This window comes from Mirounga leonina, unplaced genomic scaffold, assembly GCF_011800145.1.
Source record: "Mirounga leonina isolate KUSES-001 unplaced genomic scaffold, KU_Mleo_1.0 Mir_169, whole genome shotgun sequence".
NCBI lineage: Eukaryota > Metazoa > Chordata > Mammalia > Carnivora > Phocidae > Mirounga > Mirounga leonina.
This window is the reverse complement of record NW_023270431.1, coordinates 11,746,043-11,772,952: the sequence shown is the minus strand read 5'-3', so window position 1 is coordinate 11,772,952 and position 26,910 is coordinate 11,746,043. Positions and strand designations below refer to the sequence as shown.

General features: G+C 35.4%; 1 protein-coding gene across 2 annotated transcripts in view; it reads right to left on the bottom strand.

Moving 5' to 3' along the window:
• CADM2 (cell adhesion molecule 2) overlaps nt 1–26,910 on the bottom strand; it is a 1,084,478-nt gene that overhangs the window by 158,762 nt on the left and 898,806 nt on the right. For both annotated transcript variants that reach the window (XM_035015153.1, XM_035015154.1), the window contains exons 3-4: nt 20,612–20,764; nt 17,785–17,922 (exon numbers count right to left, since the gene is read on the bottom strand). In XM_035015153.1, the coding sequence (XP_034871044.1) occupies nt 17,785–17,922; nt 20,612–20,764 (291 nt within the window). The remainder of the gene's footprint in view (nt 1–17,784; nt 17,923–20,611; nt 20,765–26,910) is intronic.

The following is a 26,910-nucleotide window of genomic DNA, read 5'->3' as shown; positions in this document are numbered from 1 at the left end:
GAAAAAGCATTTGACAAAGTACAGCATCCTTTCTTGATTAAAGCTCTTCAGAGTGTAGGGATGGAGGATACATACCTTAATATCATAAAAGCCATCTATGAAAAACCCACAGCGAATATCATTCTCAATGGGGAAAAACTGAGAGCTTTCCCCCTAAGGTCAGGAACACGGCAGGGATGTCCACTATCACCACTGCTATTCAACATAGTACTAGAAGTCCTAGCCACAGCAATCAGACAACAAAAAAAAATAAAAGGCATCCAAACTGGCAAAGAAGAAGTCAGGCTCCCACTCTTTGCAGATAATTTGATACTTTATGTGGAAAACCCAAAAGACTCCACCCCAAAACTGCTAGAACTCATGCAGGAATTCAGTAAAGTGGCAGGATATAAAATCAATGCACAGAAATCAGTGGCATTCCTATACACCAACAATAAGAGAGAAGAAAGAGAAATTAAGGAGTCAATCCCATTTACAATTGCACCCAAAACCATAAGATACCTAGGAATAAATCTAACCAAAGAGGCAAAGAATCTGTACTCAGAAAACTATAAAATACTCATGAAAGAAATCGAGGAAGACACAAAGAAATGCAAAAACGTTCCTTGCTCATGAATTGGAAAAACAAATACTGTGAAGATGTCAATGCTACCTAGAGCAATCTACACATTTAATGCAATCCCTATCAAAATACCATCCACTTTTTGCAAAGAAATGGAACAAATAATCCTAAAATTTGTATGCAATGAGAAAAGACCCCAAATTGTCAGAGGAATGTTGAAAAAGAAAAGCAAAGCTGGAGTCATCACAATTCTGGACCTCAAGCTCTATTACAAAGCTGTCATCATCAAGACAGTATGGTACTGGCACAAAAACAGACACATAGATCAATGGAACAGAATAGAGAGCCCAGAAATGGACCCTCAACTCTATGGTCAACTAATCCTCAACAAAGCAGGAAAGAATGTCCAGTGGAAAAAAGACAGTCTCTTTAACAAATGGTCTTGGGAAAATTGGACAGCCACATGCAGAAGGATGAAACTGGACCATTTCCTTATACCACACACAAAAACAGACTCAAAATGGATGAAGGACCTAAATGTGAGACATCAAAATCCTAGAGGAGACCCAGGCAACAACCTCTTCAACCTTGGCCACAGCAACTTCCTCCTAGAAACATTGCCAAAGGCAAGGGAAGCAAGGCAAAAATGAACTAGTAGGACTTCATCGAGATAAAAAGCTTTTACACAGAGAAGGAAACAGTCAACAAAACCAAAAGACAACCAACAGAATGGGAGGAGATATTTGCAAATGACTTATCAGATAAAGGGCTAATATCCAAAATCTATAAAGAACTTATCAAACTCAACACCCAAAGAACAAATGATCTAATCAAGAAATGGACAGAAGACATGAACAGACATTTTTCCAAAGAAGACATCCAAATGGCCAACAGACACATGAAAAAGTGCTAAACATCACTCAGCATCAGGGAAATCCAAATCAAAACCTCAATGAGATACCACCTCACACCATTTAGAATGGCTAAAATTAACAAGTCAGGAAATGACAGATGTTGGTGAGGATGTGGACAAAGGGGAACCCTCCTACACTGTTGGTGGGAATGCAAGCTGGTGCAGCCACTCTGGAAAACAGTATGAAGTTCCTCAAAAAGTTGAAAATAGAGCTACCGTATGACCCTGCAATTGCACTACTGGGTATTTACCCCAAAGATACAAAGGTAGTGATCCGAAGGGGTACGTGCACCCCAATGTTTATAGCAGCAATGTCCACAATAGCCCAACTATGGAAAGAGCCAAGATGTCCATCAACAGATGAATGGATAAAGAAGATGTGATGTATATATACAATGGAATATTATACAGCCATAAAAAAAAAATCTTGCTCTTTGCCACAACGTGAATGGAACTAGAGGGTATTATGCTAAGTGAAATAAGTCAATCAGAGAAAGACATGTATCATATGATCTCACTGATATGAGGAATTCTTAATCTCAGGATACAAACTGAGGGTTGCTGGAGTGGTGGGGGTTTGGAAGGATGGGGTGGCTTGGTGATAGACACTGGGAAGGGTATGTGCTATGGTGAGCGCTGTGAATTGTAAGACTGATGAATCACGGACCTGTACCTCTGAAACAAATAATACATTATATGTTAAAAAAATAAAAGAAGATAGTAGGAAGGGAAAAATGAAGAGGGGGAAATTGGAGGAGTAGATGAACCATGAGAGACTGGACTATGAGAAACAAACTGAGGGTTCTAGAGGGGAGGGGGTGGGGGGATGGGTTAGCCTGGTAATGGGTATTAAGGAGGGCACATACTGCATGGAACACTGGGTGTTATACGCAAACAATGAATCATGGAACACTACATCAAAAACTAATGATGTACTGTATGGTGACTAACATAACATAATGAAATTAAAAAATATTTATTTATTTGAGAGAGAGAGAGAATGCATGTGCAAGAGAGAATGTGGGGGGAGGGTCAGAGGAAGAGGGAGAGAGAAACTTAAGCAGACTCTGCCTTGAGCATGGATCTCCTGACCCTGAGATTGTGACCTGAGCTAAAACTAAGAGTCAACTGTGTAACCCCATGTGCCACACAGGCTTCCCTTAGATGTGTATTTTAAAACCAGTTTGTCTTGAAAGGAATGCCAGTACTTTAATTTTTTTTCTCTTAAGGTTAAGGGTTCAAAAGTATTTTACAAAGCATCTTTCATTAATATTCAAGGTAAGTATTTTGTTTCTGCTTTAAACTTTCTCCAAAAGAAAAATATTGAGGTCACGTCTTATATGGTAGAACTGTAAGTCTGGTAACCATTTTCATTCATTCACTGGAGAAGACTTCAAAACAGATTCATGAGGCAAATCTCATTTTTGCCAATGAGTGCTCCTTCCAGAACAACTCCAACCACAAAGAGGGAGATTTCTGTAGATTCTTCTCATAATGCTCCCTGTTTACTAGAGGTGCCAGTGTCATCCTGGTTTTTAAAGCTATGGTTCTACCATTAACCAGCACACAAAATAACTATTTTACTTGGCATGGAATTTTACTGAAACTCAGTTCTTGTTAGTAGGTTTCAAATGTTCAAATGAGTGTAATAATATTTATGGATGCTTGATGAAGAGGAGATACTTTATCTAAATATTCTAAAACCTTTCAATTTATTCAGACAGAATGTTATTCTTTGATCAGATGTCTCTTATGTGTCATCCCATAGTTCTGAAATGAAAGGTACTATAAATACATGCTGTATGGATCTTGTTATATGTACCCTGACTCCATTTAACACATACACATTTGTCTGCAACATGGGGATTCAGAGAGGAATTCTCTTTGTCTCTTGACTCTCAGTACCAGAATAAGTTAGACCTATTTCGTACACCGTTTTGTGGACATAATAATTAACTGATCCTTTCTCTTTGTAGTAGCTAAAAGTACTAACAAAGTTTGTCATCCACCATTAACAAATGTGAAAGACTTTATGAAAAGAATTCACTTGCTAATCTCACTTTGGGTTTCATTTTATTTTCTTTACTAATTTAGCTGTTGTTCCAAATTCAGTATCATCACCTTTTATGTTAATCAGTGGGGTTTTTTTATTAATGCAAATCCTTCTAGCACATAATGAGTTGTAAGAGTCCCTCTCCTTAAAACAAAAACAAAAACAAAACAAAACAAAAACTGGTAGTTCGATCATTGTTTAATGGCTCAGGAACATTCAAGTATATATTAAGATTTAATACCTTAGAACTATATTGCTGAGTCCAGTAAAACAATCAATAAGGAGTAGAGTCATCTCCTTTGAAAATTATTGAGGTAAAGTCTTAGGTCACTTTCACCCAAGTGACTGATTCTATAATTAATTCTATATTAATATTTATTCAACTCTGTATTTAGTTTCCTGTACCTTAGAAGAATATTTAGAACTAGTTTGCTTATTCCAAGAGAGTATCTAGTAAAAAAGTCACCACCTCTAAAAATTATTAAGGTAAAGTCTGAGACCACTTTAACACAAGTGATTCATTTATTCGCTGGATAAAAACCTTGAGCTTTTACCATGTGCTTGACACCATGTCAGATTCTACATATAAAAAGTTAGGTGAGGAAATAAATCCTGGTCTGGTGAAGTAGGCAGATATGTAAACATATTATTTAAATATTTTAAAAACTATTGGTATGTTCAAAATACCAGAGAATAACAGTTTAAGAATTAACAATACCAGATCTTTTCTCTGGTCCTCACCCCATCAGATGTATCTTTTGAAAGGAGTATGGGAGGGCGCCTGGGTGGCTCAGTCGTTAAGCGTCTGCCTTCGGCTCAGGTCATGATCCCAGCGTCCTGGGATCGAGTCCCGCATCGGGCTCCCTGCTCGGCAAGAAGCCTGCTTCTCCCTCTCCCGCTCCCCCTGCTTGTGTTCCTGCTCTCGCTCTCTCTCTCTGTCAAATAAATAAATAAAATCTTTAAAAAAAAAAAAAAAAAGGAGTATGGGAGATAGACTATTTTAGAGAAAAATGGTTACTGAGAACATTAGTTAATAATGTTGTGAGAGGGCGCCTGGGTGGCTCAGTTGGTTAAGCGACTGCCTTCGGCTCAGGTCATGATCCTGGAGTCCCGGGATCGAGTCCCGCATCGGGCTCCCTGCTCGGCAGGGAGTCTGCTTCTCCCTCTGACCCTCCTCCCTCTCATATGCTCTCTCTCTCTCGTTCTCTCTGTCTCAAATAAATAAAAAATAATAAATAAAAAAAATGTTGTGAGAACCAAGATAGAGATTAGCTTGTCTTCAAGAAAATCTTCTTTTTATTATTATCATGGTCTTTGAATAATCGGCAGCAGTATGAATATTGCTTATTTCTGCAATACTAATATAATGAACTAAAATATAGCATTTGTCAGTTTCAACAAGGTTTTCCTCTTTCTGACTTACACAGCATGTTCATGAGCTGTGAGGTATATCCTGCAGAGTTTGTGAAATGTATCTTGGGCAATTTGGGCTTAGTTTACATCCCACCTGTTATTCATAAATACAAAACTCCAAAAAAGAGTTAGGTAGGGGAAGAAACAATAGTCTTCCACAAATCTAATCCCAGACCAAAATGTTTTATTAGGGACTCCTTATTATTTTATATCTAATGGAAGTAGAGTCATAAAATCTAAAAATTTTATCAAAATGTGAACGTAAGTTATAATCTTCTATAGCATCTATATTTACTGAATGTGAGTTCATAGTGTTTGCCATAACCAGGTTTGCCTTTTAATAATAAATTTCACTGCTATCTAATTGCTTTTGTAGACATTCCTTGCCTATTAATTGCCATGTTCTGTAGCACGTGCCTCAAGCCAAGTATGATTAAACATGAAGAGGTATCTGAATCTGGGGTGACTAACATCCAGGGTGACAAGCATGAGGCTTTATCCCCAAGCATAAGTAATGTAATTAAACTAGTTTGTTTCTGATTCTCTGTCATATATCTTAACATGATTTAAAACCTTGAAGATTAAAAAAAAGAAATCTGAAGTTAAAAACACGTGCTTGAGCATGCATGCATACATACATCCCACAGCTTGTCCTAGGAAAGCCATGATTTAGCCAATCTTATGAGAACATAATTCATGGGGGAGGGAAAAGGTGTGCAAAATAGAGGAAGGAGCAGATAGCTGGTGGCAACTATAGACAGAAAGGAGCTAAATCACTATGAAGCCAATCAGTGAACTCTTTATATCCAGGGAATAACGTTATGGCTATAACCAGGTTCCCTCATGTTCCTTTCACTTGGCCATGGTCAGTAAAACCTTATAATAACCTCTCTTCACCTGAGAGTAGATTGAGTGAATCTCAGTGCCATTAACCAAAAGTCTGGACATGAGAAGTCAACTTTCACGTGTAGCACTTTCTAAGAACAGATTTTATATTTTGTGCACCATGTTTTTTTATTTAATTTAATTAATTAATTAATTAATTTATTTATTTATTTAGCTGAATCAAAAAGATTACATCATCTAACTGAAAAAAAAAATGACCTGACTCTAAGTCTGATGCCTCAGGGTACTCACTATATTTGTGTAGGTTATAGTGTCCTTCTATTGAAAACTGAAAGATCTCTTCTATTTTCTATTTTAAAAGGTGTTTTATTGCAGGCCCAAAAAAGATGATAAAAGATGGCAGAAAAAAATTTTAAAGCTCATGCATTAGAGTAAACTCTATAAGAAAATAAAACTATCTATCCATTTGAGTAAATTCTGTAAGCAGCAAGCAAGTGTGACTCCCCTGAGACAGCTAGGGTGATGCCATTCTCCAGTCATCAAACAATGTATTTTCTGGCCTCTTGCAGCATTGAGCACACGTAGGAAAAATCAGCCTGCCCCATATGTACTTATTGTGAAAGTGAATCATTTGCATCATTAAAACCTCTGTGTTGAGGAATTAGCTTTCTGAATGTTATAATGTTTCTCTGTACCATGTACTACAATAGTTCTGTTGATCAGTTTTCAACAGGTTATATTGTTTTCTGAGCAACATATCATTTTTAAATTCCAATTATCCACTAGGATGTTAACACATAAGGTCCAATATAATTCATTTATTCACAAAATAAAGGATAATTGGGAATTTTAATTTTGTTTCTCTCTTGCTTTCTTTCTTTTTTTGTTTCTCTTTCATTACTCCTCTCCCTTATCTCTCTTCTTTTTTTTCACCCAAATATTCTTAATTGTTATACTTCTGCATAATTCTCATATCCAGCATCTAGGACAGGGTCTGGAACATCATAGATGCTTATTAAGTCTGTTCTTAATTAATTAAAATAATGGCCATATTCAGTCAAGTAAAGCATTCCTTTCCTTAGTCTAGTGAGTAGACTCATTCCATGTCAACGTGTATAACTTGTGGGCAGTTGTCAATTTGTTACCGTTTTTCTTTGTAGTGGATTTCTCTTTAAAGCCTCTTATCAGGGCGCCTGGGTGGCTCAGTTGGTCAAGCGTCTGACTTTGGCTCAGGTCATGATCCCAGGGTCCTGGGATCAGCCTTATGTCCATGTTCAGGAGCTGAGCGGGAAGCCTGCTTCTCCGTCTCCCTCTGCTCCTCCCCTTGCTTGTGCTCTCGCTCAAATAAATAAAATAAAATAAACACAATACAATAAAATAATAAAAAATAAAATAAAATAAAATAAAATAATAAAATAAATAAATCCTCCTATCATCACTCTCCCGAAAAACCGAAGATGTTGGTCTAACCTCTGACTAAGTGAGCAGTTTCTGTTTTGGAAGAGTACAGAAGCTAGAGATAGATCATCAAAGACTGGGAATCAGACAAACTAAATGTAAATACATAATCTTTATCTGATGCAGTTCTATTGTTTTATTACCTTTTTCCACTCTCATTGATTACTATTGATTGTCACTTCTTTTCTTTTACTCAGAATTATATTTACCCTGTATTTGCCTTTTAGTTCTTCCTTTCACTATTTTCTTAAGCATAGCAATCCTAAGTGCAGCCCAACTAGATCAGAGTTCCATGTATCAGAACTTCCTAAAGGTGAGAGCTCAGATATACTTAACTGTATATAAAAAAGGGGAAGAAAGGAGATGGACAATATAATTTTTAAAAAGACTAATTAAAGGGGTGCCTGGGTGGCTCAGTTGGTAAAGCATCCAACTCTTGTTTTTGACTTAGGTTGTGATCTCCCAGTTGTGAGACTGACCCTCCCCCCACTTACATGCTCTCTCTCTCTAAAATAAATAAATCTTAAAAAAAAAAGACTAATTAAAAAATAACTGAATTAAAAATATATCAAACTATTAAATTGCTTCTTAAAATTCATACATGATCATTTCATATAAAGTTCATAAAAAAAGAACATAATTAAAAATTACTTATAACTACCAGGAAAAGGGAAATTATGAAATAGTTTCATCTCCTATAAAGGCAAGAAATAAATTTCTTTTTTTTAAGAAATAAATTTCTAATATAAAATGATCAAGAAGAGAAATAGAGTTTTCTTCTGTTAAAAAATGCAGGAAATGAGAGATAAAACAATTTAAAGAATAAATAAAGGAATGAAAGGTGATATATTAGAATAATTTATGAGTCAACATTGTAAAAAGACATGAATATAAAAAATAAATCAGAGGGTGACTTCCATAATATCAGCATAAGGGACTCTGTAGACTCCCTTCCCAGTGAAACAACCAGAACTAGTGAAAAGTATTCAAATACACACACATTTATATTCTCTAATAAAATGTGCTAATAGTATACAGCAAATTAAGAAACAATTATTCAAGAAAATCTATTAAATCTTAGTAAGAACAAAAGGGTCTGTGGTACTTAAGACATGACCTGGTCCCTACCTTCACCCCACCTCCAACTCAGCACAAGGGAACCTTGCCTCCTGGTGCATGTAACCAAGAAGAAGGGAACCCTCCTCCCCACCAGCAACCTTTCAAAGGCTACAATATTTTCACAGGAGAGCTAGGAAGCCTCACTCCGGTATCCCCCACACTCCTGCTCTTGGTTGCAGAGACCCAATTCCAAGTGAGTGTGGCTGAGAAGCTGAGGCCCTCTTTCTCTACCCAGTCCAGACTCATAGGCCAAGATTACAAAGACCTTCATAGGTCTTGCCCTAGTTCACTCATAAAGTAGACATTTCAAGCCAGAGAGGCAAGTCGAGAAAACCAGGGGCGGCTACCACTCCCCCAGCACACTGCTTATAAAGTAAGAGTGAGCGTCACTTCAAAAAAATCAAACATTTTGGGCACCTGGGTGGCTCAGTCGTTAAGCGTCTGCCTTCGGCTCAGGTCATGGTCCCAGGGTCCTGGGATCAAGCCCCGCATCGGGCTCCCTGCTCTGCGGGAGGCCTGCTTCTCCCTCTCCCACTCCCCCTGCTTGTGTTCCCTCTCTCTCTCTCTGTGTCTCTTTCTGTCAAATAAATAAATAAAATCTTAAAAAAAAAAAATCAAACATTCTGTCAAAGTGAGTTTGGATACATTTCGCTCTTCTTCATGTATTATAGCCTCTTAAATGCATTATATCACCTTAAACAAGTAAACAGACACACTTAAACACACCGCCATTAAATAAAAGTATTATTCAATTATTTAAAGTTGGCAGGGAAGAAAATTAAAAAAAGAGAAAAGAGAGAGTTGCACCTAGAGAGAACTCCAGACATCTTCAGTGTCTCATCCAGTGTTCGCAAAGGAAGCGCTGATCAGCTGGGACAAGAACCAGCTAAAAGGATTAGAGGAAATAGTACATGATGCTCACACAGAGCTGGGAATAGTGCCTGTTCTAACCAACCTGACTGAAAAACCTCATAGCTGGCACTGTGGTCACTCAGAAGGATTTTTACCTTAATAATGAGAAAACAATAATTCCTGGAATAAATACTGCTCTGATCTTGCCTAAGAATTTTTTTAAAAACTCTAAAAGGATTAAACTCTTTCTAAGCAACTTAACCAGAAAGAAGCATAATAATACTTATAGAGATGTGAGAATATTCAGCACCAAAAAGGTAAAATTCACAATGTCTGGAATCCAATCAAAAACTACATTCAAAGAAGCAGAAAAATGCTATCTATAATGAGATCAATCAATCAATCAAAATTGACCTAGAAATAATACAGCTGAGGGAAATAAAAGATAAAGGCATTGAAAATACAAAACAACTCAAAATACATCTAAAACCTAAACATATGAAATTTATGGAAGTCATTCTTTATGGTCTTGGGTTAGGCAAAAATATCATGTATATAATACCAAAACATGATATATAAATAATGATAAAATAAAAAGGTTGGACTTCATGAAGTAGTACAACAATTTTGGAAGATAGTTTGGAAATGTTTTTAAAAATTGAACATAGGTCTGCCATATGACCCTGTCATTCTGGTCCTAGTCATTTCCAAGAGAAATGGAATATGTGTATATATATACATATATGTGTGTGTATATATGTGTGTATATGTGTGTATATATATATATATATATACTTTTACACAAATGTTCATGACTGATTAATTGTCATGGCCACACACTATAAACAACCCAAATGTTTGTCACCAGGTAAATGGATAAACAAATTATAGTATAGATCCAAACAATAGAATATGTATCAGCAATAAATAGGAACAATGTTTATATATGGAACAACATGTATGAATCTGAAAATATTTATGCTGAGAAAAATCAGAAGAAAAAGAATCTTAAATGAGTCTATTTATATAAAATTCTAGAAAATGCATACTAATCTATAATGATATAAATCAGAACAGTGGTTCTGATTTGAGCATGCAATGGGGAGTGGGCCGAGAAGGTCAGGAGGACAGGATTATAAAGGAGTATGAGTTTGTAGATGATGAATATGTTCATTATCTTGATTGTGGTGAGATTTCATCACTATAAACAAATGTGAAAATATACCAAGCTGTCCACTTCAAATATGTAATATTGTTTTCTATTTATTATATATCAATAAAGCTGATTTAAAAAAATAAAAAAAAAACTTTTAAAAAGAAAGTTTCTTAATGTTTTTTGGGGATTATTTGCTTTCTTCAAACATTCACATTCACATGAAACATTTGCTTTATCTTTTTCCATAAGAGGTCTTACGTATCTCATAGTGTGGACGGCAGCATCTTGAGGGAATATACTTCATAGCATTCAGAAACTTCCAGATTGTCCATGTTGTCTCACACACACACGACATACAGGTATTGTCACTGCTATTTTCTTTTCTCCTCTAATATGTGTCCAGCATGAACCAGATTTAAATGGCAAGGACATTTCCAAAGTGATAAGTATAAGCAACATGAAAAATCATGGATTTATGGCACGCAAGTTTAAATATTAATACTTTTGTTTAATCCTTATCATACATGACAAAGGGACTTTAAACTCCGTGGACACAAGTCTTTCCTTTTTATTTTCTTTTATGTTTAGCTTTAGAGAGTTCACAATCCCTGTATTACATGTTAATATTTCTCTCAAATTACAGTTTTGTAAAACTGAAGTCAAATGAAGCATTAGCCTGTATCTAGTTTTGCAACACCAAACAGAATATGTAAATTAAATATATAATCTACCATTTTTCAAAGTAGATTTCATAGACCTCAATACAAAACAACAACAATGAAAAAAACATGAAACAAAAACAATTATGTGGTCAAAGAATATTGCTAAGATGTTGGCTAAAGGAATTTTTGCACTGATTTTCAGAAATGTGAAAATGTTAAAGTATATTTTGACTCAGTTTTACAGAATTTCCTTGTAAGAACAGACTCATAATGTACATGGAATATTAAGAATTAATTTCTAGGGGCACCTGGGTGGCTCAGTCAGTCAAGCGTCTGCCTTTGGTTCAGGTCATGGTCCTGGGGTCATGGGATTGAGCCCCGTATTGGGCTTCCTGCTTGGCAGGGAGTCTGCTTCTCCCTCTCCCTCTGCCTCTCCCCCTGCTTGTGCTCTCTCTTTCTCACTCTCTCTCTCTCTCTCGGTCAAATAAATAAATAAAATCTTAAAAAAAAAGAATTATTTTCTAAATTTAGTAGATTGGAACCCCTTTCCTTTGTTTCCTTGAGTATCTACTAATACTTGGCTTAGTGGTCTCTAATCCTGTGCATTCTCAACAAATAGTGAGCTAAGGATCACCAGAGGTACTTAATAAATAGGATTTCTAGGTCTAACATCCAGGAATTCTAATTTAAAAAGTCTGCATTGAGACCAGGAATAGGCATTTTTTTAACTAGCACCTCAGGTGATTCTAATCCAGGCAGTCTGAAGGTTATTTTTTGAGAAACACAGCATTCAGAAATTCACTCTCATGCTTCCAGATGCTGAAAAATTATTTACTAAGTAGGGTTTTACAGTAAAATTACACTACATTTAGCCAACTTGAAAATGAGCTGTTGCATTATTTTTGATCGACATTATAGTATATGTCAAAAACCCTGTTCACACGGGGAAACACAGCTCAAGTCAACTTAAGCCTGATGGCCAAACATTTGAAACACGCAGTGTATAAGAAGTAAATAACACCGGTAGAATATAGGCAATGCTATTAGGTACCGACAAGCTTCAGTGACTCACCACAAAGTCAGGCTTTGCTGGATATGCGCATCCTTCATGGCATAATTCTGAGGGTAGGGAGGAAGTACTACACACATGAAAAGCTATGACTATTTTAAAAGGCTAAAACTAAAATGTCCCTCATTGTGAGATGATAAACCTTTGTGTGGTCAAAATTCCTTTCCTAGGCATAAGTCCCCTAACTCCAAAAACCTAGTAAGCTTAACTTTTAAATTCTACATAGTTACTTCAACTTCAATATTTTAATAAATATTCAATAACCATAATCATTTATTTCTGAACTAATTTTTCCTTATGCCTCTCTTATTTCCATATGTTCATTACTCGAGTCACTCAAACACTGAAGTTATATTATCTTTGACCTTTGTTTTTATTTCATCTCTCAGAATCATTCACCAAGTTCATCTGAAGTTTGTCTTCTCTTTCAAATCCATCCTTTTTTAAAAAAAAAATTCCATTCTATTCCAACTAAAAATTCCATTTTATCCATTAGGTCAGTGCCTTATTAGGTCATGCCTGAAACATCGCTTAAATACTCTCCCAGCCCTCAGCTCTCTCCCTAAACTCAAGTGCTGGGTCTTAGAATACTCAAGTGCAGTCTTTGCCAGATGTATGACCATGAGAAATTACTCCGCTTCTCTAGATCTCAGTTTTCTGTTATTGTTACAAAACAAATTATCATAAGCTTGGGGCGCCTGGGTGGCTCAGTCGTTAAGCGTCTGCCTTTGGCTCAGGTCATGATTCCAGCATCCTGGGATCGAGCCCTGCATCAGGCTCTCTGCTCTGCGGGAAGCCTGCTTCTCCCTCTCCCACTCCCCCTGCTTGTGTTCCTGCTCTCACTCTCTCTCTCTGTCAAATAAATAAATCATAAAAAAAGATTAAAAAAAAAACAAAACAAATTATCATAAACTTAATGGCTTAAAGCAACACAACACACATATATTCTGTCCCAATTTATATGGATTAGGAGTCCAGAGAAGGCTTAGCCTGGTCCTCTTGTCAGTGTCACCAGGCTAAATTCAAGGTATTGGCTGGAGCTATGATTCCCATCTGAGTTTTAGGGTCTTCTTCAAGGTTACTGGTTGGTGGTAAATTTATTTCCTTTGAGGCTGTATGTCTGAGGTGCCCATTTGTTCACTAGCTGTCACTCAGGAAATGCTTTCAGGAACTAGAGGTCACCCACAGCTCTTCGCCACCCGACCCCCATAGACAGTTCACCAGATTGCTGTTTACTTTCTTCCAGGCCAGGAGAAGAATGTCTCTCTGACACTTCATTCTTTTACAAAGCTCTCACCTCATTATATCAGGTTTGCCCTTGACAATCTTCCTTTGATGAACTCAAAAGGGACATATAATTATATCTGCAAAATCCTTTTTGCCATATAAGGCAACATGATCAAGGAAGTGATCTCACATACACTATAGAAGGATGTGGGTCACTGAGGGTTGTCATGGAATTCTGCCTAACACCTTAATTATAAAAGCTAGTTAGCTGGAAAAGAAATCTTAAGATTTTATGAGAGTAACTGCTCAAACCACAAATAAATAATCTTACACGTGAAACAAAAAAAAATAAAGTTTATAAAAGTTTATAAAGTTTATAAAACATAAGTTCTCAGGGAGATGGTAAATTTAAAAAGGCAATGTTCATCTTTTTCCCACACTAAATAGCAAATATTCAGACTTTCTTGCTACACAGAAAATTAAAAGCTGCAGTGAAACCACCTATGGTTTTGAATACAGAGCTATCCAAAGGCACCAAGGGGATTTCTGTGTTAGACTCAGGGCGGAGGAGGAGGAGGGGAAGGGTAGATGAAAATTATGTTTCGTTCTACTCTTTAAAGCTTATAGAAAGAAAAAGTCTCAACCATTGCTTACAGAATAAATTAAAAACCCCTTAATATGAAATAAAAGATCTTCCAAGACTTAATTGGCCCTGGCCTTCCTGTTTACCTCTCACATCTATATCACACAGAGAGTTCCATGGTTACCTCAAACATGCTTTTACTCTGCACAAATACATGGTTTCTTTCCTTAGAATGCTCTACTACCTACTTGTACCCATAACCCATATGATGGATTTGATTCATTGTTTAAGATCCACGTATTTATTTAACAGCTACTTACTGAATGCCTACATTCATCAGTGAATTGTTAAGTCTTTACCTCTCCCACAAAGTAGGGCTGCTCTCTGCTTCTTTTCTTGTACAAAATCGATAGCCAGATCATGTTATCTATTATGATATTTGTTAAATCTTATATGTCCAGCCCCGATATGTGAATACCTGGAAGGAATGTTGTTTTACTTGTTTATATTTCTATGACTAATTCAGGGATTGTTACAACTCATTAATCATGGGTTTGCTGAAGATAGTAATGATAATAATAATAGTAATAATAATAATAACATCTAAGGTGTTTTTAGTGATTCCTCATACTGTGAAGACACTTTATATATATTGGCTCAAACAAAATCTTTGCAACAGTACTTTGAGGCAAACATTAGTTTTCTCATATACTGGTGAGTATTATAAAGTTCAGAGACAGAGGCAAGACTTTTATAGAAGTTGTTGATGCTTCTCAACTTTATGTTCTCTGTACCAGTGGGGTCACCAAACAGGAGCATCAGCATCACTCACACATGTGACACAGTGCTGAAAATGTATGTTCTCAGGCTCCAACTGAGACCTACTCCATCAGAAACTCTGGGGTCAGGGCCCTATAATCCGAGATTTAACAGGCACTGTAGGTGATGATGTCTGCTCAAGTTTGAGAACCAGTGATCCAGAATCTAATATGGAAATGTCCTGGCCAAGAAAATGTGATCTCTAGGACTTTCAAACAACTTTTACCCAGAAACTTGGAAATTAAATTCATATGTTAGGTAGTGATGGAGGAAAAAGAGAACAAACAGAAAAATGAACTCATCCTGAAGTCAGAAGTCGCACTGAAGGTCCATACATCCATTATACAGAGTCTGAAACTTAACACAGTGTCAGTGTGCTGAACTGGCCAATGCTTAGTTAAAATATAAGAAATATAATCTTTTCCCTTGCTGTAAAAACTGGGATTTACATCAGTTATACATTCCTCTTTAGAGGAAAATATTCTCCATAACTTGTTTATCACCCCAACGACATCTTAAACATCTCCAGGTCAAGGTTCTTGTTTTCTTCATCTGGATCTTCACTCATGCATGATAGAACTCTGAGTAATTGGGAAGCATTTTAACAATTTCTTATTCAATTGACATTAATTTGATTTGATTAGCTTATCTTTTCTCATTGCTTTACACTAGGGACTATCTTTTTAAAAAGTGTCAAGTGATATTATAGTAAAAATTGTTAAATGGTAATAGGAAGTCAAAGTCTGATCTTTGAAAAGAGTGCAAGATAAGGATGGAACATTCCTTTCTGTGAGGAATGTTTGCTGAGGGATTTTAGAGTGAACTTTCACTTAGCATTTCTAGAGGACAGTAAGAGTTATGAATGTGTATTCGGTGCAGAGTACCGCACACAGCATATTTGCATATACCCCTATAAAAATAGTTGAATGCACTCAGGAAGTTCACCATATAATTGTGAATACAAACTATATCAACATGCAAAAGAAGAGTTACATAAAAAAAAAGCTATGTAAATGAATGCACGTTTAGGGATAATGAGTACTCTTTCAATGGCCACACATCCGAGAACGCAGAGATAAAAAAAGGCCTCACTACTTCTGAGTGGCGCACAGAACCATATGCTGATTCTGTATATGGTTCATCTTGATTTTTTTTTTTTTTCTAGTCTTGACTTAGATGATTTTCAAGTATGGTGTTTATAGGATCAAGCTTTTTATGTTTTTACATATAAACAGAAGTCTTCGCCTTACCTAGGATAGAATTGAATCTGTTTGGCATTCAGAGCAGAAGCCAAATTTGTCAAAAAATAAGGTATATTCTAAAGTATGAGTACATTATGATTTCCCATCAGGATACAATGTTAAAAACAATCAATCAATATTAATGAAGTACCTAGTATGCTAGTCTCTGGCTTCCCTGGGAAGATGAGACAAAACCTCGAAACACAAAATGCTAAGAAATTGAGAGCAACAAGATATGTCAGAATTAATGTGGATAATAAAACAATCGAAGGAGAGTACTTAAGAACATTTGAGCATAAACCATACCATTCACACAGAAAGACAAATGTGATGTGTAAGAATTCACTAACTGGAGCTTTCTCATAGGCCAAGGAAGTCGGATTTAAAATCTATTCTACAGGTTAGTGCTTTTGATCAGAAGTGCTTAAATAGAAAAAGTGGCTGGATCAGATGCTTATCATAATATGGCAGACTCTGGAAGCCGTGTAGAGAGTCCATTTAGCAAAGATCTAACCAAGTCCAGACATGCCCAAACAAACATATCCTAAAGGCAGAATTAGAATGGGTATTACTGAGCCCTGGCAGTGTATATGATCAGGTTAAATACTAACCTAAAAGTCTAACTTAGCATACCAACATGTCTAACTTGTGTCTTGGGGGCTTGTATTTTTCCAAATTTTGTTTAATAAAATGTATTTAATAGAAGATTTGTAACAAAAGTAATGATTAGGGATAAATTACAGATAAGTCCTTGTTTGGGGAAAAATATACAGAAAGACTAATTAAAATAGAAGAGAGAATAATTGAATGGATCATAAACCTATAATTTCTCAGTAATAGATTTAATCCTGTATTATATTATTTATATCTTATAATCCTATATTGTATTAACATTTCTGTTGGACCTATATGCCCATTGATAAGAACTATTATTAATCTAACATAAGATATTTGAATTACAAGTTAAGATAATTAGAATGGTTTCATAAACCTATCTCCTATCAGGTTACCTTGAGAATAATACATCACTACTATGCACATAGGAAACATTTTTAACAATCATAAACAATTGTTGGATTTTAATGTGCATCTGACATCAGGTCCAAGATATCTGTATGTGAAGTTAAAAAAATAAAAAAAAAAATAAAAAAGAAAAAGAAACAAACAGAAATCACTACTAACCTCCCTAGGCATCTCCCCTATAAACTTATTTCCCATCTAAAGGATGTGTGTGTGCGTTTAGGTGTTTAAATGTAAGTGCATGAAGTAAGAGCAGAGCTATACTTAATATTTAAACTACTGCGCATTTTTACCGAGAAGAATTTATTTTTTGCCCTCTGTGAGAAATACTAGGAATCAATTTATTGATGTTTAGCCAATTTTGTTCTTAGAACTTTATAATTCCATAAACCAACAAATTGAAGACATAATTCATAGAATTTCTCTGTCTGTAATCTAAATACTATAAAAGAGTTTGGAAATAATAATACATAACGTGTACTTAGTGCTCACTCTTGCCAAGCATGAATCTGTGTTTTTTATACATTAACTCATTTATTTTTCCAACTTTTCCATGAAGTATATATTATTTTTAGATTTCTTAGACATGAGAAAAATGGGGCATGCAGAGATTATGTTAATATACCTTGTAGAATTACCGAATTTAAGAAATGTGTAAATCTGGTTTAAATTACACTTAATCCGAAAGTGACTGTGGTTTAAAAAAGAAAATGTAAAATGCCTTGCATTGAACACTTCATTCTAGTTTCAGCACATCAATTTTGACTTGGGGACCTTTCCCCATTCTTTACCTTTAATCTCTTTGTCATTTTTGAACCATCTTATATCAGCTGCAGGTTTACTACCAGATGTTTTACACGTCAGCTGCATCAAGTCTCCCTCCATAACTGGTGATGAAAATCCGCTAATTTGAGGCTTCTCAGGAACACCTGAAATTTAAGTAAATGGCATGAACATCAATCTTCAGGGCTGATTCATTCTTATGACTATTACATTCACAAAGCTAAAATGGGCTGTTAATTGACAATATCTTCAATCAAAAGTAGTAAAGTGTTATATAATGAATAAACTGCTTAAAATATCTATATAATGTATATAATATAATATATAATGTATATAGATATAAAATCGTGTGTATATAATATATACACATATATACATAATATATATATTATATTATATACACATATATACAGACACATATACACATGTCTATTCAGTAGTCCCCCTTATCTGTGGGAGATACAGTGCAAGCCTCCCAGTGGATGTCTGAAATTGTTGATAGTACAGAACCCTATATATATACTATATTTTTCTCCTATACATATATACATGAAATAAAGTTTAATTCATAAATTAGGCATAGTAAAAAATCAACAATGATGACTAATAATAAAATGGAACAATTATAATATGCTATAATAGAAGTTATGTGAATGTGGTTTCTCAAAATATTGTACTGTACTCACCCCTCTTCTTGTGAGGATGTGAGAAGATAAAATGCCTGTGTGATAAGAGGAAGTGAGGTGAATGACATAAGGATTGCAGTGTAACATTGGGCTACTATTGGCCTGACAATAAGTCAGAAGGAGGATCATCTGCTTCCAGACCACAGCTGGTCATGGGTAACAACTGTGGAAGGTGAAATCGTGGATGGGGGTGGGGTGGGGAACTACTGTATATATACATATGTGTGTCTGTGTATTATCCAGAGGCATTTAAAATGAATTTAGTTCAGAGTAGCTTTTAAAGCTTTACCTGCAAAAATACTCTTTGTAAATCTTAGAAACAGCCATTCAAAATATCTTAAGATTTATCAGTATAAGGATTTAAGAAGGTAGACTGTTTGCAATGGAGAAAAAAATCCACAAAGCACATTTCTTTATTCTTTAGCAAATTGTGATTTAAATAAAATAGCACTTTGCATTCCTGATTTCATAATTCTTAAGGCTTAAAAAGATGCTATTATCCTCTATGTACTATGTTTAAGAAATGCATTTTAGAATAAGGGATTCATCAATAATTGCAACCATACTTACTTCTCAGATTCTTCTAAAGTATATCTTGATATCATTTGTATTAGAAATGCAATAGTAGTTTTGGGAAGCATGATGCATATTATGGTTAATGCTAACCAGTAGTACCTTTTCTAGTCCAAATCATCTAATAACTAAGCAGATAACTAATATGCACAGATAGTACATGGTGATTTAAATAATAGAACATTACATATTTCTTGGGCAATAATATTCTCTTGTCACAGTAGAGGTTTATTAAAATTTCTTCTAAAAATCATTCAATAATAAAGGCATACTGAAGATTATTGTAGTATTTAATTCAATTTGAAAAGAAAAAATATGGAAGAATGTTGGAAAGCATCAATAAGAGAAATACAAAAAACAACAACAAGAACAACAATGATAAATGACAGGTCAACATGCTCCGATTAGTTGAATATTTTTTTTTTTCCTTTCACATTCATATTGTGTTGTTGTTTTTTTTAAGTCCATGCCACACTACTATTTAATAAACTGAAATCAGACAGTTTTCTGTTCTTGGGGTCTCGAGGTGGCTCTCTACAGAACAATACATTAACCTTAGGCAGTTGTTATCTGGAAATACTCCATTTTAGTGGATATATTTTGTCTGTAGTGGCAAACTTGTGAAGATTTTTATAAAATAGTCCCAATGGGACTTGCAAAGAAACATATTTCATATGGTATGTACAAAACCAATTCACTAGCTGGATTAACTTTAATATTCCTACTGAACAGAACGGCATGCATTAGTTCTTTTATATGCAATGTTATGCCTTTATCTATCAAAAAAGGAAGGCAAGCTCGGGGAAAAAAACAAATCAGTCTTTTAAATTCCTCTAACTCGTTCAGTACGCAGGTGTGTTTCAATGGACTGCAGCAATTTTAGCTGCTTGGGCAACTGACATCTGCAGAATCACAGAGAGCCCTTAGCTGCAACTTGATTTCCTTGGAATCTCTAAGAATGTAATAAATTTTGTATCACTCTAACCTTTGGGGAAAAGGCCCGGTATTTAGATAGTAAAACTACAATGAAGCTACAAGTTTCATGGAGAGTACTTCATTTAAGAATCTAGAAAATCTACAAAACTAAAAGAAGACGCAGAAATGTCAGGGTCATTTAAATGCACTAATACACACACACAAAGTCATATTTGGAAGCTGTAAGATATTGGAGAAGGCCCACATCATATTACTTCAATAATAAAATGGAGGCCCACCCCATAGACACATTGTATTCACTCTGCTCATTATTCTACTACTTTATAAAAGGATCACCGTATATACAATATATAGATGATTTGACACAAAGGAATTTGGTTGAAAATCAAGAAACCTGGTGTCTGTCGCTGGCTAAGAGAATGGTTGCATGCCCTCAAGAAGTCCTACAAATCCTTACACCTCCCTTGGTCTATTTCTAAATTGGGGAAAGTGACAAAATGGTTTTTTAAATGCCTTTTGTTATAATGTAGCAGAGAAGGGATTAAACTCTATCTATTAATATGATCCCCAAAACATATATGTGTTATTGCATCATGTTGCTTTAGCTTGTGCTCTCATAGTGTTAGTCCCTTGCACTTACCCAGAACAGTGAGATAGGCCTTGGAGGTTTTGACAGGCATTGTAAATAAGGAACAAGTGTACTGCCCTTCATCGGAGAGAGACACATCACTGACGCTGATACTCAATTCATGCCAGGAAGCTCGAACCAGCTCAATCCTGTTGTCCCTTAAAGCTGGAAAGAGAAAATATTGAAAATGCAAATAACAACATTAGAAAAAGTCCTGTTAAATATTTTTAGCACACCACAAGAAACATGGTCTTTGGCCATACATCTAAATCTTATTTCCTGATACAGTTTAAAGGAAGGTTTAAATATATGGGAATATTTTATCAAATTAAAAAAAAAAGTCAAAGTAGAATTAAGTGTTCCTTAATGTTCTCAGAAACAACTTTTTAATTAGATGATTGCATCTAGTACAATACTTCAGATGAGGTAGATGTTGGTGGTGACACAAATGACTTTCCTCCACAGGATTTCATGGAATGCTAGTACCAAAAAACACGATAAACAGAAGGTTTCACTTTTATGCACAGATAAATTTGGGAAAACTACGATTGCTGTATTCCTTCCAAGAGACCAACAATGAACATTAGCATATTAAAAGCATATTCTCTACAGTAGAGAAGCCCGTTGAACTTCCTGTAAACTGGAGCTGACTTTCAGCTGAAAAACACTGGTAAGGTACTGAATGTTTAAATTTGCTCTGATTGATTGGAATCTCTATTGTAACATCTGTTAAATACTTTTAGTATATCCTTTCATTCATACCACCTTTTCTATCACAGGGCTTTTCTTTTTTTCACAGAAGATCTCTTGGCATGCGCCTCTTGATTCATTTTTGGAAAAATATTAAAAAGTTTAATTATCATTGTATTTCCTACTAAGTAATTCTATAAAGCTCAGAGTTAAGCAAAAGGCAAAGAATGGAGTACTCTGAAAGAGGAAAGAGAACTGGTTTAGGGACACTGAGACCTGAGGAGCAACACGGTGGTTCCCCAGCCAATAATAAAAGTCAGTTGAGGCTTGACATCTCCCAACCACAACCTATCAACAGCAGGTGGCCTAGGTAGACTCATTTTTTATCACATAAAATGGGAGTCCTGCCAGTATCTCTGGGAGAGACTAGGCTACCTGCAAAGGGAATCAAGTGGGAGCATCACTGACTACAAGTGGCCATGGAAAGCAATCTCTTTCTCCACTGGGCTGGAGACTCCCCTTCAAGGCCTAGAGACAGTGATCAATTGGGCAGCAGGGGCAGAGGGGTGATCCATCTCTGACAAGTACCCCACCCTTAAAGCGATCTCCCATGAGCTAGAGAACCACTTACCCCTGCTAGAGTCATCAGGGAGCCTGGCCTGGGGAAGCTCCTCTGCCTCCTTAAGTGGCACCAGTGGAGACCAGTTCAAACCCCAGTAGAACTAGACACCTCAAGCTGACTAAATAGCATCCTTTGGCTTTGAAAAGTAAATTGTTAGTTGAACCATGACCTGAAAATGTAAGACAGGACCTGTATGCTAAACCTAAACAGGATGACTGCTTCCTAGAATAGAAGATTCTCCAGAGTCTCCTAACATAAGAGTGAAAATGTGCAGGATGTGATAAAAACTGGTCACACCAAATGCCAGTAAAATCATAACTTGAATGAGCAAAAATAATCAATAAGCACCAACACTGAATTGAAACAAATGTAATTATCTAAGAAATAATTTAAAGAAGTCATCATAAAAATATTTCAGCAATCAATTACTAATTACCTTGAAACAAAAAATAGAAAATCTCAGTAAAGAAGTTATAAAAAAAAGAATAGGATGAAAATTACAGAAGTCAAAAATACAATAACCAAAATAAAAGCTCACTAGCTTGACTTGATAATTCAGTAGGGATGAAATAGAGGATGGAACCAATAAATTAAAAGCAATATAATTCACTCAATTTGAATGAGAGAAAGAAAATAGATTGAAAAAAAAAAAAAAGAGCCTCAGACTTGTGGGACAATAACCAAATATCTAATATTGGTACCACACAAGTCCCAAATAGGTGAAAGAGACTGGGACTGAAAGAGTATTTGAAGAAATAATGGCCCAATACTTCAAATTTGCCTAAAGAAATAGATGTACAGAATCACTAAGACAAATCAATCTCAAATATGATAAACCCAAAAAAGTCCATATCAAATACATCAAAATTAAACTGAAAGACAAAGAATAAAATCTTGAAAGCAGCCAGACAGAAAGGCATGTAACCTGTAAGAGACTATCGATTTAAATGACAATAGAATTCTCCTTTGCAATTATGGAGGCCAGAGGGAGTGGTACATTATTCAGGTGCTGGAAGAAAAGAACTATCAACAGTGAATTCTTATCCAGGGAAACTAAACTTCAAGAATCAAGAGGGAATAAAAGTATTCTTAGAAGAAGGAAAACTAAGAACATGTTTCTCTAGCAGATCTGTATTGAAAAGTTAAGTTCTTTAAATAGAAAAAAAGGAATCTTGGAGCATCAGGAAAGAAGGAACAACAAGAAGAACAAAAACTTGGGTAAATCCAATATAGAGTATCCTTCTCCTTTGTTGTCTTCATTATATGATGGTTGAAACAAAAATTACAACATCACTGATGCAATGTTGAACAAATATAGAAGGATACTCAAGACAAGTACAAAGTGGGCAGGACAAAGGGACCAAAGATAAGTAAGTTTTCCATACTCTACTCAAAGTGGTAAATCATTGCTACTGTGGTAAAGTCACATATGTATATTTCAATACCCAGGGCAACTACTAAGAAAATATACAAAGTAATATACTCAAAAACTCTATAAATACAGATAAAATCCATTTATATAGTGTCTTGAAATAATAAAATTATAAAGATGGAAAAGAGATTAGTGTTTAATAAGGGGTAGGAAGGAGTGGGAGAGACATGGATGTGGTTATGAAAGGACAGCACGAGAAATCCTTGCAGTGATGAAACTATTTTGTATTTTGTCTGTGGTGATGGATACATGAAACTACACATGAAATAAAATCAAATAGAACTAAACACACACACACATGCACACACACACAGATGAGTACATGTAAAACTGGTAAAACCCAAATAAAATTGGTGAACTACATCACTGTCAGTTTCCTAGTCGAGATATCTTTGCAAGATGTTATTTGGGTCCACGGTCCATGAGATCTCTCCATATTATTTCTCACAACTGAGTGTGAAACTACAATAAAACCTCAATTAAGGGGTGCCTGGGTGGTTCAGTTGGTTAAGTGTCTGACTCTTGATTTCTGCTCAGGTCATGATCTCAGGGTTGTGAGATCGAACCCTGCATTGGGCTCTGCGCTCAGCAGGGAGTCTGCTTGAGATTCTCTCTCCCTCTCCCTCTGCCCCTCCGCCACTCTAAAAATCAAAACAAAACAAAACTCAATTAAAAAAACTATATGTACATTTGAAGAAATAGGGGAAGTGGCCATGATATCAAAGCTTAGAATTCATTATACACACTTGCCACAGAGCCAGAGGGGGATCCCAAGTATCAAATATTCTTTAATTACTGTACCTTCCCTATATGCTTTGTGAAAGGAGCAGGCAATAATACAATATGTAATATTGGGGAAATTATATTTAAAAGAAATCATCCTCCCAGAAACTCAAATAACACACACCTTGATGACTAGTCCCTCTGCTACCATTCTTTATTAACTCTAATTCTATAAAGAGACATATACTTACAAATATTTTTGAAACTAATTTTATTGGACATAAAATGTAAGGCAAGTCTGATAATGATTGTATTTGTTACTCCATTAAGATACAATAGATATTTTTTTGAAACGTCTATTTCATATTCTGTCTCCTACATGCACTAATATATGTATGTCTTGTTCAGTTGCTAGACGAAAACAGTGGGACACAGATTAGTTATTTCCCCAATAGAACTTCAGGCTATATCAACCACTTTTCAAAGCTGTGATTTATTTAAGAAAAACATTTGTCATGTATTTCTTGTTTCTTCAAAAGAGAGGTCACCAAAAGGGAAAACCCAAGGTTTCTGCCATGATACTATATGGGTAAAGCTTGTTACTTACCCCCTGTGTTCAATTTCATTTCTTCTAACACAGTTCCCACTGACAGAGAAACAGAGCTTACAACTTTCAGTGAATCTTAGCAAAAGGAATTTAACTCTCTTTTGGTCAGACTATTTTGTGGAAACTATATAATATCACTAAAATCAACTGAATCTCTCAATATATACAAATACAAAACTTTCATATTTAGACCATTTGCATGGAGTAAAGCTACAGGCAATGACTTGGGAATCAAAACATTTTAGGCAATTGTATAAAGTCAGATTTCCTGTGGATAATAATTCCTGATTTATTTTCATCTTCCAATTATCATGAGAACTAAATGGTTTCATGTAGTATGTAAAGTCCCTTAAAATAAAACTACAATGATATGTTAAAATATTTTGAGTTTAGAATCCTGATGAAAAGCTAAATATTTTAGTGTCTGAAATGTCTCAATTAATTTAGCTTACCAAATCATATAATATTTTGAGTTGTTATATGATTACTACCAGCCTGACTAAAAACTAAGCTCTGAAAAGCAGAATACCTGCAATTTTTTTGAAGATTTATTTATTTATTTATTTATTTATTTATTTATTTATTTATTTATTTATTTGAGAGAGAGAGAGGGAGGTAAGGGAGAGAGTGTGGGGGTTGCGGGGGGCAGTGCAGCGGGAGAGGAAGAGAGAGAATCTCAAGCAGACTCCCTGCTGAGTGCTGAGCCCCACCTGGGGCTCCATACCACAGCCCAGAAATCATGATCTAATCCAAAACTAAGAATCACCTAAGCCAAAACTAAGAACCAAATGCACCACCCAGGTGCCTCCAGAATACCTGCATTTTCATGTAAACTCTGTCACTGATTAACCATATGAACCTAAGGAAATCACTTAAATGTGTGCTTTGGTCTGCTCAGTGTTAGGTGGAGATAATAATAATTGAGTGAAAGTATAAGGAATATGGTTTAGAGAATTAAAATACATAAATATATATTCAAAACCTGAAAACATAATCCCAAGAACCAGGAAACTGGCACAATTAGCAAAGGGACTATTTATTGTGTGAATTTCCTTGATAATTCATTTGCCAAAACAAAGAAACAAAAAGCTGCCTAAGGAGATTCTCATTGGACTGAATATTTTAGACGAATCGTACATCTATAGCATTTATCTTTTCAAGCTTGTAAATACTTATGATGTCATCTGCAGTTCATTTTATAACATTTTCAGTCTGAAAGAATAAAGGAAAACCTTCACAAGTCCAAAGAGCGATATACTATAACTCAGTGGGTTCCCTGTGAGCAGGATCCTTGTCTTCCTCATCTCCGCGCCCTGCACCATCACTATCTGCACAGGAGGTATTCAGTGAATGGCTATTGAAACGAAACTCTGTCTGTATATGATAAGAGCAGAGTGAAAAAGAACTGAACTAGGAAGTCCTCTTGAATATATCTCCACAGGCTCCCCCATGGGAGAGAAGCCAAAAAAAAGAAGAAAAAAAGTGTCCCGTTTAGACACTGTTGAGCATAAAAGAGCTAGAAACATCATGCTACGAAAATTTTTAACAAAGTGATAGTTCATCGGAAAATGATTTGAAATACTGAATGAGCGATCTCTGAAGCTATTGTCATGTTACCTTACGGTTTTCAAGTGAACACAAAAAGCAGTAGCTAATCAGAGAAAATCCATATTATTTAACTTTTCCACATAGTAAGTCCCAAACATATAGTGAACCTAAATAAAGAATTGTGATATTGTTAGCTGAAGTGAATTCAATCTTTTAAAAAAAACAAAAACAAAAATGCAAACTTTCCTTTGCAACCACAGGATGTCCACCGTTATCTAAATAACTTCAAAAAATAAAAAAATAAAATAAAAAATAAAAACTCAAACATCTCATTAAAAAAAAAAAATCAAACATTACCCTAGGAATAATTGAACAGAAGAAATGAGTATGTGTAATAAGAGAATGAAAGGTAATTGCTCACACATCTCAGAGATTAAAAATGAGCTAATGGGAAAGTGGGCTACTCTGAGGTCACGCCTCATCAGCTATTAGGTGCCTGCCGCCCACTGGTGAGGTGATTTAATGACTCAAAAAGCTGAGCTCTGGAGGATTTAATCTTAGCTGCAAAAAAGAAGCACTGACCAATGAGTAAGAATCTATTAAATAGTACTTGATGTTGGATAAAAATTATTTTCCCAATATACCATTGGTTCTAAATGGTTCATCAATCACACAAATGAGTATCTGGG